The sequence below is a fragment of the Pimephales promelas genome, chromosome 13, assembly GCF_988280905.1.
Source record: "Pimephales promelas chromosome 13, fPimPro1.hap1.1, whole genome shotgun sequence".
NCBI classification, from domain to species: Eukaryota; Metazoa; Chordata; class Actinopteri; order Cypriniformes; family Leuciscidae; genus Pimephales; species Pimephales promelas.
This window is the reverse complement of record NC_142781.1, coordinates 27,353,468-27,366,367: the sequence shown is the minus strand read 5'-3', so window position 1 is coordinate 27,366,367 and position 12,900 is coordinate 27,353,468. Positions and strand designations below refer to the sequence as shown.

Below are 12,900 nucleotides of genomic sequence, written 5' to 3'. Positions count from 1 at the left end.
TTCCTGTCACGATTATTTGCCGGGTTCGATGAGATTGGATTTCAGTATAGTTGTTGTCTTCACACAAGAAGCTTACCGTCCTGGGTAATGTTTAGAAGCGAAGGATCGACCACTGGCATGGCTCGTGGAACAGGCACTGGTTTGATGGGCTGTGCTGCTCCAAAAGAAAGGAAAAAGTCGATTTAATCATCAAGATAAATGCACGCAATCATGGCTGATTGAATGTTGAAAAACTGTAATGGACGCATTAACAAGTCCACCACTGTAATTGATTCAGAGTTAAATAGGCTTAGCTATGGCTGAGCATAATCTATCCTTAAGTCAAAAAATAACAAATGCTACATTTTATATGAAACCACATTCAATTTGGTTTCATCTAAAGAGTCTTAGAGCTGACAAGGAGTCAAACACACGAGCAAGGAAATGAGTACATGTAATGTATGATCAAATTAAGTGGCTGCATGTGGGGTGCCATGTTGCAGATTAGTTGCAATTTCCGTGTTTGGAAGCTGAGGTACTAATCACATAGGACAGCAGTTACCAAGGGAAACATGCCCTTCATGGGGACCCTCAGCTTACCTTTATGCTGTTTAAAAGGAAAACAGGAAACCAGAATGGGAAAAATAAATACAAATACACTACAGCTCTGTCCAAGCACTCTGAGAAATACTAATTAACCTGTATGTTTGAGTAACAGGATTAGAGTTATTGAATGACAATTGGTGTTAGAGTGATTCATTCTGACAACATTTGCAGCTTTGCTCACACAAATAGAGGAAATACTCAAATATTTTAAAGTTAAAAAGTTTGAAAGTTTGGGGTTGACAACATTTACCATGGCTGCATTTATTTGATCAAAAATACAGTAAAAAATGTCATATTGTAAAATATATTTCAATTTAGAAACCATGTTCTATTTTAATATATTTTTTTAAATATAATTTATTCCTGTGACAACTTTAAGCATCATAACTCATCTTTAAGTGTCACATGATCCTTCAGAAATAATTATGATAAGTTAATTTGGTGCTCACGAAACACTTTTTTATCAAAGTTGAAAACCGTTTTTGTGGCAACCATATTTTCTTTTCCCAGAAATTTTGGATGAATAGAAAGTTTAATTCATTTGAAAGAAAAATGTTTTTACTGTCACTTTTGATCAATTGAATGCATCCACTCTGAATAAGAGAATATATTTTGAGCAGTCATATATATTGGTAAGTGGCAGATGGTTGTAAAGTAATAATTCCACTAAAGCTCAGGCTTACCTTCTGGATGGGGAATATCTGCAGGTGTATTGGCTGGGGCGTGAGACCCAGGAGGTATCTGAATATTACTGAAATTGGATGCTGGGGGTTGGTTTGATGGATGGCCATGGAAAGAAGGCTGGGATTGGGGTGGATCGTAAGGGGCTTGTGAAGGACCACCACCCTCGGCGCCAAACTCATCATCTAAAGGAAGGAGAAAAAACAAGCACATATGTTCATGCATTGCACTGTCAAAATTAAGCTTGTTGTGAAAGTGCCCAGAAAGTTTGACTTTTTTTTAAAAAAAGAGCCATTGTTCTGCGAGTACTGATAAAACTAATGCCTTCCTAGAGTCATTTTTCCACAACTAATGGAGCCCGGAACAGTCTGCTGCCAGTACCAATCAGGCTTTTCTGTTTTCTCACATTATCCCATTGAGTGTTGAAAATATGCCCGTGTTTTCTTGCATAATTTTATCATGAATACAAATCATGGAACAAATGACTCTCATTGCCAGTCAAGCCTTTGATGAAGTGGCTTCAATCTGAAAGTACCAACACAATTTACTGTAAGTAAGGTGATGCTTGGCAGAAGAGTGAAACAAACACTGCATAAAAATGTGAAATTTGGACCTTGTGGAATTTCATCACCCTAATCTATTACACAAGTGACCATTTAATGCGATCTGATTTGAGTTACACACTTTTTCCCCCATCAAAACCCTGGAATAAGTTGATGAGAGCAGTCATGACACAAAACCAATTCAATCAACTGCGAGTTGAACCCTAAGACACCCCAAAATGAGTGATGAATATAAGTATATAGAACAAGAAAAGAAGCAAGATATTTCAACAAACTGTGGCAGTGTTCTTCCATTTGAAATTTAACATCAATCCCCAGAATCATAATGTTTCTAAAAGCCCCTGGGCAGATTCAATTTTGCAAAAATATTATATTACAGTAAAACACAGTTTAGAGGTTAGCGCCATATATATTTGCCTGCATCAGCAACATTTAATAACAAGGTAAAATTTCAAATCTAACATTTCATCACTAGGAACAAGTAAATAAAGCATATGAAAAACACATGTCCAAATTTGGTTGATTTAAACATGCTGTTTTGACGACTTTCCTTTGCCCAGACATGTGTCAGGGGGTTTATTTTCATAATCGGCAGAGAAATAATAAGGGTGGGGCAAGTCAAATAAACATTATGCTCTTATGAAAACAAGGCCTTCACATGGTTTCTGTGCAGTGGGACTTCATTAGCCACAGATTAGGGGGATCCCTGGTCAATCTTGGAGAAAAGTGGTGTTCTCCGAGCGATGCTGCAGGTGGATGAGGAATTGTGAATAAGGCCATAAGCTGGCAGACTAGGACCACGAAAGTCTATACTCAAGATAGCTTTGTACTGCTATAGTGAAAAGAGAGGTTGTGATTACTGAATGATAGCAGCACAAAAAGCCATCCCTTCAGTTCTTTAGAGCCATAATCCACAGAAAAGGGCTGGATGAAGAGCCGAGCTTTGCATAAACAAGCTGTGGCTCTGGAGAGTATTCTGAACACCTGAATATATATCATGCTTTTCCTAAGAGCAATGAAGGGAATAAATCCCACGTAGAACTAAACTTCACAGAACATAGAAATTAATGCTCATTTTGTCTATGTGAGTAACAGTGTTGTAGTCGAGACCACCTCACTCGAGTCCGAGTCTAGACCGAGACCAGAGAGAGTCGAGTCCGAGTCAAGACCGAGTCCATAGAGAGTCGAGTCCGAGACCAGAGACGGTCGAGTCCAAGTCGAGACCGAGACCAGTGAGGGTTGATTACCTAATTTACTTTTATTTACTTAGAGAAATCCTTTTTTTTTTACTGAATTTACTTAGTTTAAAAAATATGATCAGTTTAGGGTAAAACGGCCACATAGTAGGTGGTGTTAAAAGCAATTTTATTACAATTTGTCATGCGCAGTTTCGCACTAGAAAATCACCAATCACTGGGCGTGTCAATCAATTTAAAGAAATATTTTATTAACATACATTAATAATCATGAAAAATATTTTGAATTGAACGAGTGGACTCGGGAATAAGTCCGAGTACTAAAAAAAAAAATGTTCGAGTACGAGTCAATTCCGAGTCCATGACAAGACCAAGACCATTAAAATATGGTCTCGAGACCGAGTCCGAGACGAGTCCGAGTCTCGAGTACTACACCACTGGTGAGTAATCTACATATAATTCAACTAAGCACCGGCACTTCTCTAAACAGATCAATTGCGCTCTTACAAATCAGCACGAAAAGAAAAGGCTGTTTAAAACAAAAAAGAAAGGCTGTAACCAATGACAAAAAATGATACAGTAAATAAATAAGCAGATTTATTTTGTGAGTAGTTGTTGCTGGATCAATGTGCATAAAACCTACCTTTCACTACCCAGTGCATAAAAAAAGAGCTGTTAAACTTGTTTGTTTTCATGATAAACAATTTTCGATTATCATGAAAACAAATCTCAGATGATTAGGTACAAATGTGTATTTAGACCAAAGGTTCATTGTGTGCAGGAGTTGTCCTTTAATTTGTAAACTCTATTAAAGGTCTCACTAATGAAAAGACTGCAAACTCCGAAAGGCCTTTGTTTTTAAGCAGGAAGGTGATGGAGGGGGAAACAACATTGGCTCTAGCACACTACGGATTTGTAAAAGTCAACATGAGGCTTAAGAGAAGCTCTCTCTGCCAATATGACTCTTTATTTATTATTGATCTGCGCTGATAGCCGAATTATGAAAAATTTCAAAGGGTGTGCTCGACTGAACTCGACTGCAGCTGGCCAAAAATTGTGACCTACATTACATTTAAAAGAAAAATGTATTCTGTGCTAATTAGTGGCAGGGAGGGAATGGATAAATTGTGAACAGATGGAAATGTTTTAACATGAGAGAGAAGTCATTTGTCGAATTGTAACATGCATGCAACATTGCAATGGGAGGAGACGCTGTCATAATAAAAACTAGCAGCAATCAAAACAGTTATGGGTGATTTCGTTCAAAAGGGGGTTCATTATGAGGAATAATTAAATTTGTGGCATGTCCAAATCACGTTTTGCAATCAGTCATGCTACATAAAGTTAAAATGTTATACATAATCATACAGTACAAGTATACATATGGTCATGCCTGTTGCATTTGTCTCAATTTAGTCCAACCTTGGTTATATAATCTATGTAATGCAAAACTATTTAAATAGAGGAATCCACAGATAACTACCTGAAAACTACAAAAGAGACATTTAGAGAATGATTTCAACATGTCTACAGGATGCTGTTCACTGACTTTTTAAACGTCTAATTTTTTCCAAGCTGTACTTGTCCTGACACTGGAGCACATTTCTGTTTGACCTTAATTTCTCAACTGGGCTACAGTAAAGAGACCTTTACTTTCCATGGAGTCATGGCACGGGTGCAAAGCCTACTCCAGGAAACGAACAGCTACTGGTGTAAACACTGTAGATGTGTCTTAGGAATAGTATACTAATTGAGTAAGTTGTTACAGATCAGTTTTCTTTCCTTCAAATAAGCCTTTTTCCCATGCCCCGGGGCGTGCTTGCCGTGCATATATTCCCGTAAGTTGGAAAGCCAAACTCGGCCAGAAGACAATACCACTAGTATAGCTCTTAAAGGAATATTCCACATTCAAACACAAGTTAAGTTCAAGCAGCTGTTGTGGCATAATTTTGATAACCACATTTTTATTTATTTTTTTACTCTGCCTTCCTTTTTCTTTTTTAAACACTTTGGCTTTAATGCATAATGCATTATAAAAGTATTTGTAATTGTATAGTCTCATGGAAAAATGGCAACCATTATAATATTTATCTATTCATTGTTAAAGGAGAACTCTGGTCAATTTTAACATTGAGCTCATTTTTTTGTACATTTGGAGTGCTGTCAGTAAAGACAAAAACGACAAAAAAGCAGGTTTAGAACATGCCCCATTGAAGTCAACAGGGTGCGAATTTTAAAAAGGCGATAACACGGTGTAGGCAACACCGATTTTTTCGTTTTTTTTTCTGTACTGATGGCACATTCTCCCTTTAACAGTAAAACTGAACAAATTAAATGTTAATATAAAATATTAAAACATTTACCCCATGTAATCAGGGAAAAAAAAAGCAATTTTCTTTGCTAGTGGAAATAACACGTTTTTTCCTGTATAATAGAAAATTTCAGGCTGCTTTCATGATATGTTGAAATGCACCATATTTTTTGATGTTAGAGCGACCACAACCAACTGTAACTTCAAGGCTTCTGGTGTCATCCGCTTCCTGATATTTAAGCTATAGAAAAACAGTCTGTCATACTGCTTGACATTGCAAACTGTTATTTGTTATCATATTTTAATGTATTATCATAATCATGAAAACAATGGTTTGTAGCACAAATATTTTAACTGCTTCTTGCACTTTATAATTCTTCTAGTTGTTTACCTATCGAAGCAATATGAATAGGAATTCTTGCACATTCACAGAAAACAGTTCACTTCTGCTATGAAAAAATAAGGTGGATAAGATGAATGTGAAAGTGTTAGTTGTCATTCTGGGGTCCCATATGCACAGGAAGAACATGATTAATTGGTGAGAACAACAGAAAACGAAGTTTATCAGCTGACCCAATGCAGGTCTGACCTCAAACAAGGTCTGGTGTTTGTTACACAGCACATAAACACATCTTGGAATTCGTATTGTTATAATAGGTTTTATCGTGGACCTCCTTGGAAAAGGAAATTTGACGGACACATGGAACGAGACAAATACTGTGATAAGGTGCTTAAACTCCGTAAGGCAAAAAGCATGCTATCACGTAACATTTTTGTTTTGGCAATGCTGCACATCATTGGGAATAACCAAACATGAGGTCACCACTTCACAAGAGGGGCCCAGCTGCTAGGTGTAAAGCTAAAGAAATACAATTTAAATATCATTATTTATAACATGAAGAAAACATTTGTTACATGAGCTTTAACAACAGTTAAAAATAAGCAGAATGAAATAAAAAAACCACTGTTCAGATACAGACATTATAAGAGTGTGCCACATACTACAGAAACATATGGTGCATGCGTACGTCCCAACGGTTCAGTCTACAGATGACTTCATCTCTGACATGAGCAGGTCAGGTCAAAAGCAGCACGCCCAGCAGATGTGGAGAGAAAAGTGATCTAACTAAACCCCGCCGCCAAGCACTACTTTGACCTGCACTTGAAGAAGAACAATTCCTTTCAACAACCTTCTTAAATACATGATCATGCAGTCAAACGTTAACATCTTTCACATCATCACAAGACACGCTTTTACCATGCAACAATATAGTTGGTGGCAATATTAAACTAAGAGAGGTTCAAAATTTAGCCTAACTGCAAAAGGTGTTCACAAATATCTGGACTCATGATACTTAAATTTGCATATTCTACTTCATAAATATGCTATATGCCAGGCCTATTCAACTTGAATTCCTGCTTAAAAGGTTCAGTGACTCTCTTGAGATTGCTAGTTTTTTTTGTTTCACTCTATTTCTCCGAAACTTCTTTCCTTGATGGGAAAATGTGTCAATGCATGCACTCTGTGGAGAGCGTATGTGTCATCCGTCAATAATTCATTTTTAAAACCAGTGAAGTCTTATGGTCATCGAATCATCCAAACTGAAAAATTACAATGTGAAAAGGCACTAGCATCAGTCTGATTTATTATCTTTATGAAAAAATTAGGCATTTTTCTGAATTAAGGTTAGGTAGAAATCTTTCTCCTGAATAATAAAAAATGTTTTTTTGTTTTTTTCCACTTTTTTTTTTTTTAAATGAACAAATATATAATAACATAACTATGCTCTACTGATTTCATTCACAAAATATTCTAGCTCGGGCCTGCCCCAATGAATGTTTCATTTGGCCCACTTCTTGATGAAGTTTAATAACCCTGCTATATGCTATTGGCACGGCCATGGTTTTCTACGTCTGGTGATCATTTATTTAAATAAAGTTTCAAGAGGAAATGGGTTTGGTATTGCTATTGTGTAAACACTTTATTTAGGAGGATGAAATGACCTTTTCCTCTCCAAATGTCCAAATCTTTTGCTTGTGTAACTCAATACAAAATTAATGAATTAAGCATTCCAATTTTTTATAGCAAAACATAAGCAATTAACCATTAAGCAATCTATCCGTGTTCGTTGAATCGATTACATTACTCTAACATCCTTTTTTGTTGAATGTAATGTCAAACACTGGCTACAGGCAATCCAAAACTACATATGCTGCACGAGAAGCACAGTTATGCTGAATGGTAATACATTCATTCTATTCTGTCAGAAAAATAGAAATAGAAATTGAGACATTAAAGGGATAGTTCACTTTGAAATAAATTTTTGGTTACCTCAAGGTCATCCAAGATGTAGGTGTCTGTTTCTGCAGTAGTTTCAGTTTTGAAATTTTTAGGTCAAACCATTCTTGTCAGTCAGTCATATAATGCAGGTCTATGGTCACCACCTCAAAGAGCGTGCACAGAGAAAAGTACAAGAGGTAAAAAATATATAATACTGTTCGTTTTCGCACACAAACCGCTCGTTTCGTGTCTCAGGCCATCAATGCGTACTTACATTTACGAGTCATTAAATCATGTTTAATTTGGACTTCTCTGTGCACGCTCTTTGAGGTGGTGACCATAGACCTGTATTATATGACTGACAGACAAGAACGGTTTGTCCTAAAAATATCAAAATTGAAACTACTATGGAAAGAAAGACACCTACATCTTGGTTGCCCTTAAGGTTACCTAAAACATACCAAAAATGAATTTCAAAGTGAACTATCCCTTTAATTGCAGCCACCACAGTGCAAATTCCTATTACAGTTTGTCATTATTTTTTCCAGTCCTCCTATAAACCCATTCAGGTACTTCTGACATCAAACTACTTCAGTTAAGAAGGTGATTAAACTTCAGACAACACCTATTTAGTAATCATAACAAAATTGAAAGTACTTTCTCTCTCTGGCAAGCTGTAATCTGTTTGGCTGGCTTAACTAATCCCTTGTTTTAAATCTGTCTGGAAACAACATGTTTTGTTTACAAGTACTGTATTGCACTTGTTCTAATACACTTTTAAAGACAAATTTAAACTCTGACTCGGTCCGAATTCACTCTGTAACTAACTTGATGTGATGCTTCAGCCCTTTCCTTCCTAATGACCATCCTTAACTGTAAAATAGTTAGGCTACTCAACAGTGAATAATTTTCACACTATTAAAAGGGGTGGGAACCCTGATCTCCTGATTGTTAAAATAATCACTACATAAATAGCAGCCTGTGCTGACTCGCAGGAGGAGGCTCACTGGGCGAGCCAGTCATCTCCTGTGTTCTTCACAACTTTGATAAGGCACACAATGTGCTAACATTTACTGACTCAGAAACAACACATGGAGAAAGCCCCTCTGTAATCCTGAAGGATAGCCCCCCGGCTGGTGTGTATTTTGTTAATGGGAGTCACAGGATCATTCTGGGGGAGCAGATATAATATCAGCACCTACCATATGCTTCCCCCTCCATTCCAATAGGACCGGGCTGCGGAGTCTCGCCATTCTTCAGGCAGTTGTGGATGTAGGCTGCCTTCCACTTGGCATACTTCCTGTGTTGGATGTTCTGGAAAGTAGTGGAAAAGGGGAGAGTCAATCACTGAATCATTAAGATAAGATATGCGCAATTAATGAAAAAAGGAGCAGATCAGATTTGTTAGGATTTTGGCTGGATATGACATGGATATCACTTGACTGATGAATGATTCACTCAAGACTACGATTACGGTACATTCACACATGAATGTGAGTTTAATTACTGGCATGTTCTGCATTGTTGTCAAATAAAGCAATAAGACATGAGAAGCTGTGTATTAAAAGGGATCTGATGTCAGTTAAGGGCTGCAAATGAAAAATTCCTTGAATGGCTTACGCAATATGTTAAAGACACCCAATATTTATTACAATCAGTGGTTTTCATACTTTTTGATGTCAAGTACCCCCAAATATAATGACACTCCCTTGTAAAGTCAAGTCACTTTTATTTATACAGTGCTTTATACAATACAGATTGTATCAAAGCAACTTAACTGTGAAATAACAGAATCAGTAATGCAAATAGAACTTAATCCTGCTGTAAATTAGCTCTAAAAAAGACAGTGTCATTATTCAGCTGTAGTCAGTTCAGTGTTGATTCAGTTCATTTTATAAAGTAAAATCTGCTATAAAGCAGTTTTGTTCTCATCCAATAGTGTCAGTGCAGTCCAATCAACAATATTACTGAATTATAAGTACGGGGCCCCTTTTCTTAGAACATAAAGTAAATGTACTTTATCATGTAGAGTACCTGACAAAATCATGTAAAGTACCTGTCAAAAGTTGTTTTTTTTGTCTCTTATGCTCTTTATTAACTGTAATTCTGTGAAATAATTTAAAAATGTAATTTATTCCTCTGATGACATTAATGAATGAATTTTCAGCATCATTACTCATTACTTTCAGAAATCATTCTAACATGCTGATTTGGTGCTAAAAAAAAAAACATTTAGGCTTATCAATAGTAATGTATCTGTCACAGCACATTAAAGAGTGGCCAAATTGTATTTATTGTTTGAATTTCATAATAAAATGGACAGAATTTGAAATCTGAGACTTTGTTTCATATCAAAAGTTACAAAGCCTATTGTGATTTATTTGATGGGTTGTGCTCTACAATGTTCTGTTCATTCATCAACTGATAACAGCAAGATTTGGGGATTCTTGGGATTTTAATTAATCGTTTAAAATTGATAGAAATTTATCATTTTTACCTAGCCTTCATAACAGCTATTTTGTTAACTTTACACAAGAACCTTTTTTGTAATGAGAAAAACTAATGCAATACATTTAGCATATTATTTAAGAGCTGTACTTATTACATTTGTACAGTAATTATATATATTTTTATTTTTTTAGGTCTAATGATTTGAGTGTATCTGATTTATTTTCATCCCTCTGAAGTGTGCTGAAACCCATAATTACACCACCAACTCACATCCATTAAAAGGGTTTTGCAGACTCCTGAAGCCCTTTTCACATCTCAACCTCTACTTTTACATACATTAGTACCGAGTCCTGTTAAGTCTAGCACTAAAAAGTTCCCTTTCCTCAAGTAATTTAATATGGCACAACTCCTTGTGGCATTGTCAGAGAGAAACAGCACAGTAATGGAGGGCGATTCTGAGAGCTCATTGTTGAAACAGTCAGTCCAATGAGCTCTCTACAGTAGGAAAATGTCTGGCCCTTAGGGAGAGAAGAACATTCAATGAAACATTGTCCATCTTCGGACACAGGTCACTTCCCCTCTGTATAAAAGAGACATCTGCGGCCATGGCGACCAGTAGGGATGGTCTAATAGGCACACTGGAAATACACAGATTCAGCTGGTGGATTAGCAACACTTTCCGGGCACAAATTTGCCAAGAACTGGCCTCTCAAAACCTCTGTGTACATTGAGACTGGTGAGGCGTTGTCAGTCCTTGGGCTCACTTTTACAGTTTCCCATTAATTTCCACGTTTTCATAGCAGTTTTCAGATTTGAACACGAGAACATGGCTCTAATGACGTATTTGATTCCATTAGACGTTTTCACGTTCCACTAAATTAGGCGAGGTTGTATCTGTGCCATCAGAAACAGGGGGACTGTGTCAAGAAACACATCTCAGGACCATATTTATGTCCCTTCAACACAAAACTCTGTCTTATTAGCCTTGCCGTCAAAATATAGACTACTCCGTTGACAATGTAGGGGACGAAAAGACTCACCTCTTCAGATAATTCGCCAAAGACACACAACACATCAAACAGAAGACTTGAGGTGTAGAAGGACTTGATCATATTCCTGTGATCAAAACAAAAATTAAACTTAACATAGCAATGCAGTCATTTAGTACTTATTTACACTAAAATTAAGCCAGTTGTATGTCTCATAAAACAAAGAACATCTGCATATAACACACACTATCGTTCAAAAGTTTGTGGTCGGTAAGGTTCTGTAAATTGCTCAATTTTTACATTTTAAAATAATGATTTTCTATTTGAATATGTTTAAAAATGCAATAAATTAATGTGATGGCAAAGCTGAATTTACAGCAAACATTACTCTACAATTATCAATTAGCCAAAAAAAAATTCCTTAAAATTGACTTCTGAGATAAATGTTTAAAAGTTACTTGCTACACAGCAATAATGCATTTAGGTCAATAACAATCTCTATTCATTTGGATAAGACATATTCAGACTTAAGTTAGCAAAGGGATGCTTTTGAAAAACACATTAGTCATATCAAAATAGAAAGAAAAAAAAAAACTAAAGAGACAACTACTTGTAATCCTGACAAATTACTTTTCTCTTTACAAATGTGGATTTATTTTTTCACACATGGCACCAACCTGGTGTTACCAAAGGTTTAATTAGGTCTTTCTAATCATCATCCTTGGCAATTCTGCTGTAGTCAAACATGCTGATGAACATATCAAAACTTTCAAGAATAAGGAAGCATGAGATGTTGGACAATCTTATTCATTCACACAGAACGTGTTTTTCTATTCCAATGCACTCCTTTCCATTCTTTTTCCATGTAAATGAGCTTGATGAACGTGTATAACCATTGCACTCGCATCTTGCATCTTTTGCAGGGTCTCGCACAAGACACGTTCTTCTAAAAACATGACGCTCGAGTTTAACTTTTAAAAAACGGTGTCTCAAGACCTTGGACTTTTTCCCCCATTCCACCGCCCGTGTCTTACGCTTTTTAAAGCAAAAATGTGTTGAGGAAAAACCTCATTCCCTCTTTAGAATAAAACTTTTAGGGTTAGGATTCTACATTCATGTTCAAGAAAACTTAAAGGAACTTGCTGACAATACCAGCATTGTTTTTCCAGAATGAGGATAAATGTCGTGCACTTTTATTAGTAATACCATAAAGTACACAATGATTCACCTTTTGCACTGTTTGAACAAACCCTTAGTATGTGAATACATCCTGAAGAGTGGCCTCTGGACAGGGAGTGCACGCAGGTCTGACAGCTTCCTATAGTAAGACTGATCTCCACTCTAAACCTCATCAGCAGGAAAAGGGAAAAGAACGTAAGGGCAAATGTGGCACGAAATGCTAAAGTTGATCCATTTCGGAATGTATTTCAAGACCTTACGAGGGAATGTTGTGTCAACATAAGACTTTGTTAGCAATCCACATAGAGGTTCTTACGTCTACAACAACATCCTTCCAGAAGTCTATTTCTCTGAGATTTGATTACTTCTAGGAAGTGGTGGACAAAGTACACATCATGCACTTTGATTAAAATATCACTCTAGTTAAAGTATTAAGTACTCCCTTTTCAACTTTACTTAAAATTACTTTAAAAAACAAATATTTTTACAATAATCCTAAAATTTGGCATGAACGAAATGACCTCCCATTCTTGGCTCATTTTGAGTCGGGACTAGTGAATTCAGTGAATTGCTAACTGGAGACTCGCTCAGAACAGATCATTTGAATCAGTGAGTTGTTGACTCGAGAACAGCTGCAATCGGATCATTCTGATTCCCGAATGAA

General features: G+C 36.4%; 1 protein-coding gene across 1 annotated transcript in view; it reads right to left on the bottom strand.

The window, feature by feature from the left end:
- vta1 (vesicle (multivesicular body) trafficking 1) overlaps window positions 1-12,900 on the bottom strand; it is a 30,982-nt gene that overhangs the window by 3,248 nt on the left and 14,834 nt on the right. Inside the window, exons 4-7 of the mRNA XM_039692609.2 lie at window positions 11,109-11,184; window positions 8,820-8,931; window positions 1,269-1,451; window positions 77-154 (exon numbers count right to left, since the gene is read on the bottom strand). Of these exons, the coding sequence (XP_039548543.2) occupies window positions 77-154; window positions 1,269-1,451; window positions 8,820-8,931; window positions 11,109-11,184 (449 nt within the window). The remainder of the gene's footprint in view (window positions 1-76; window positions 155-1,268; window positions 1,452-8,819; window positions 8,932-11,108; window positions 11,185-12,900) is intronic.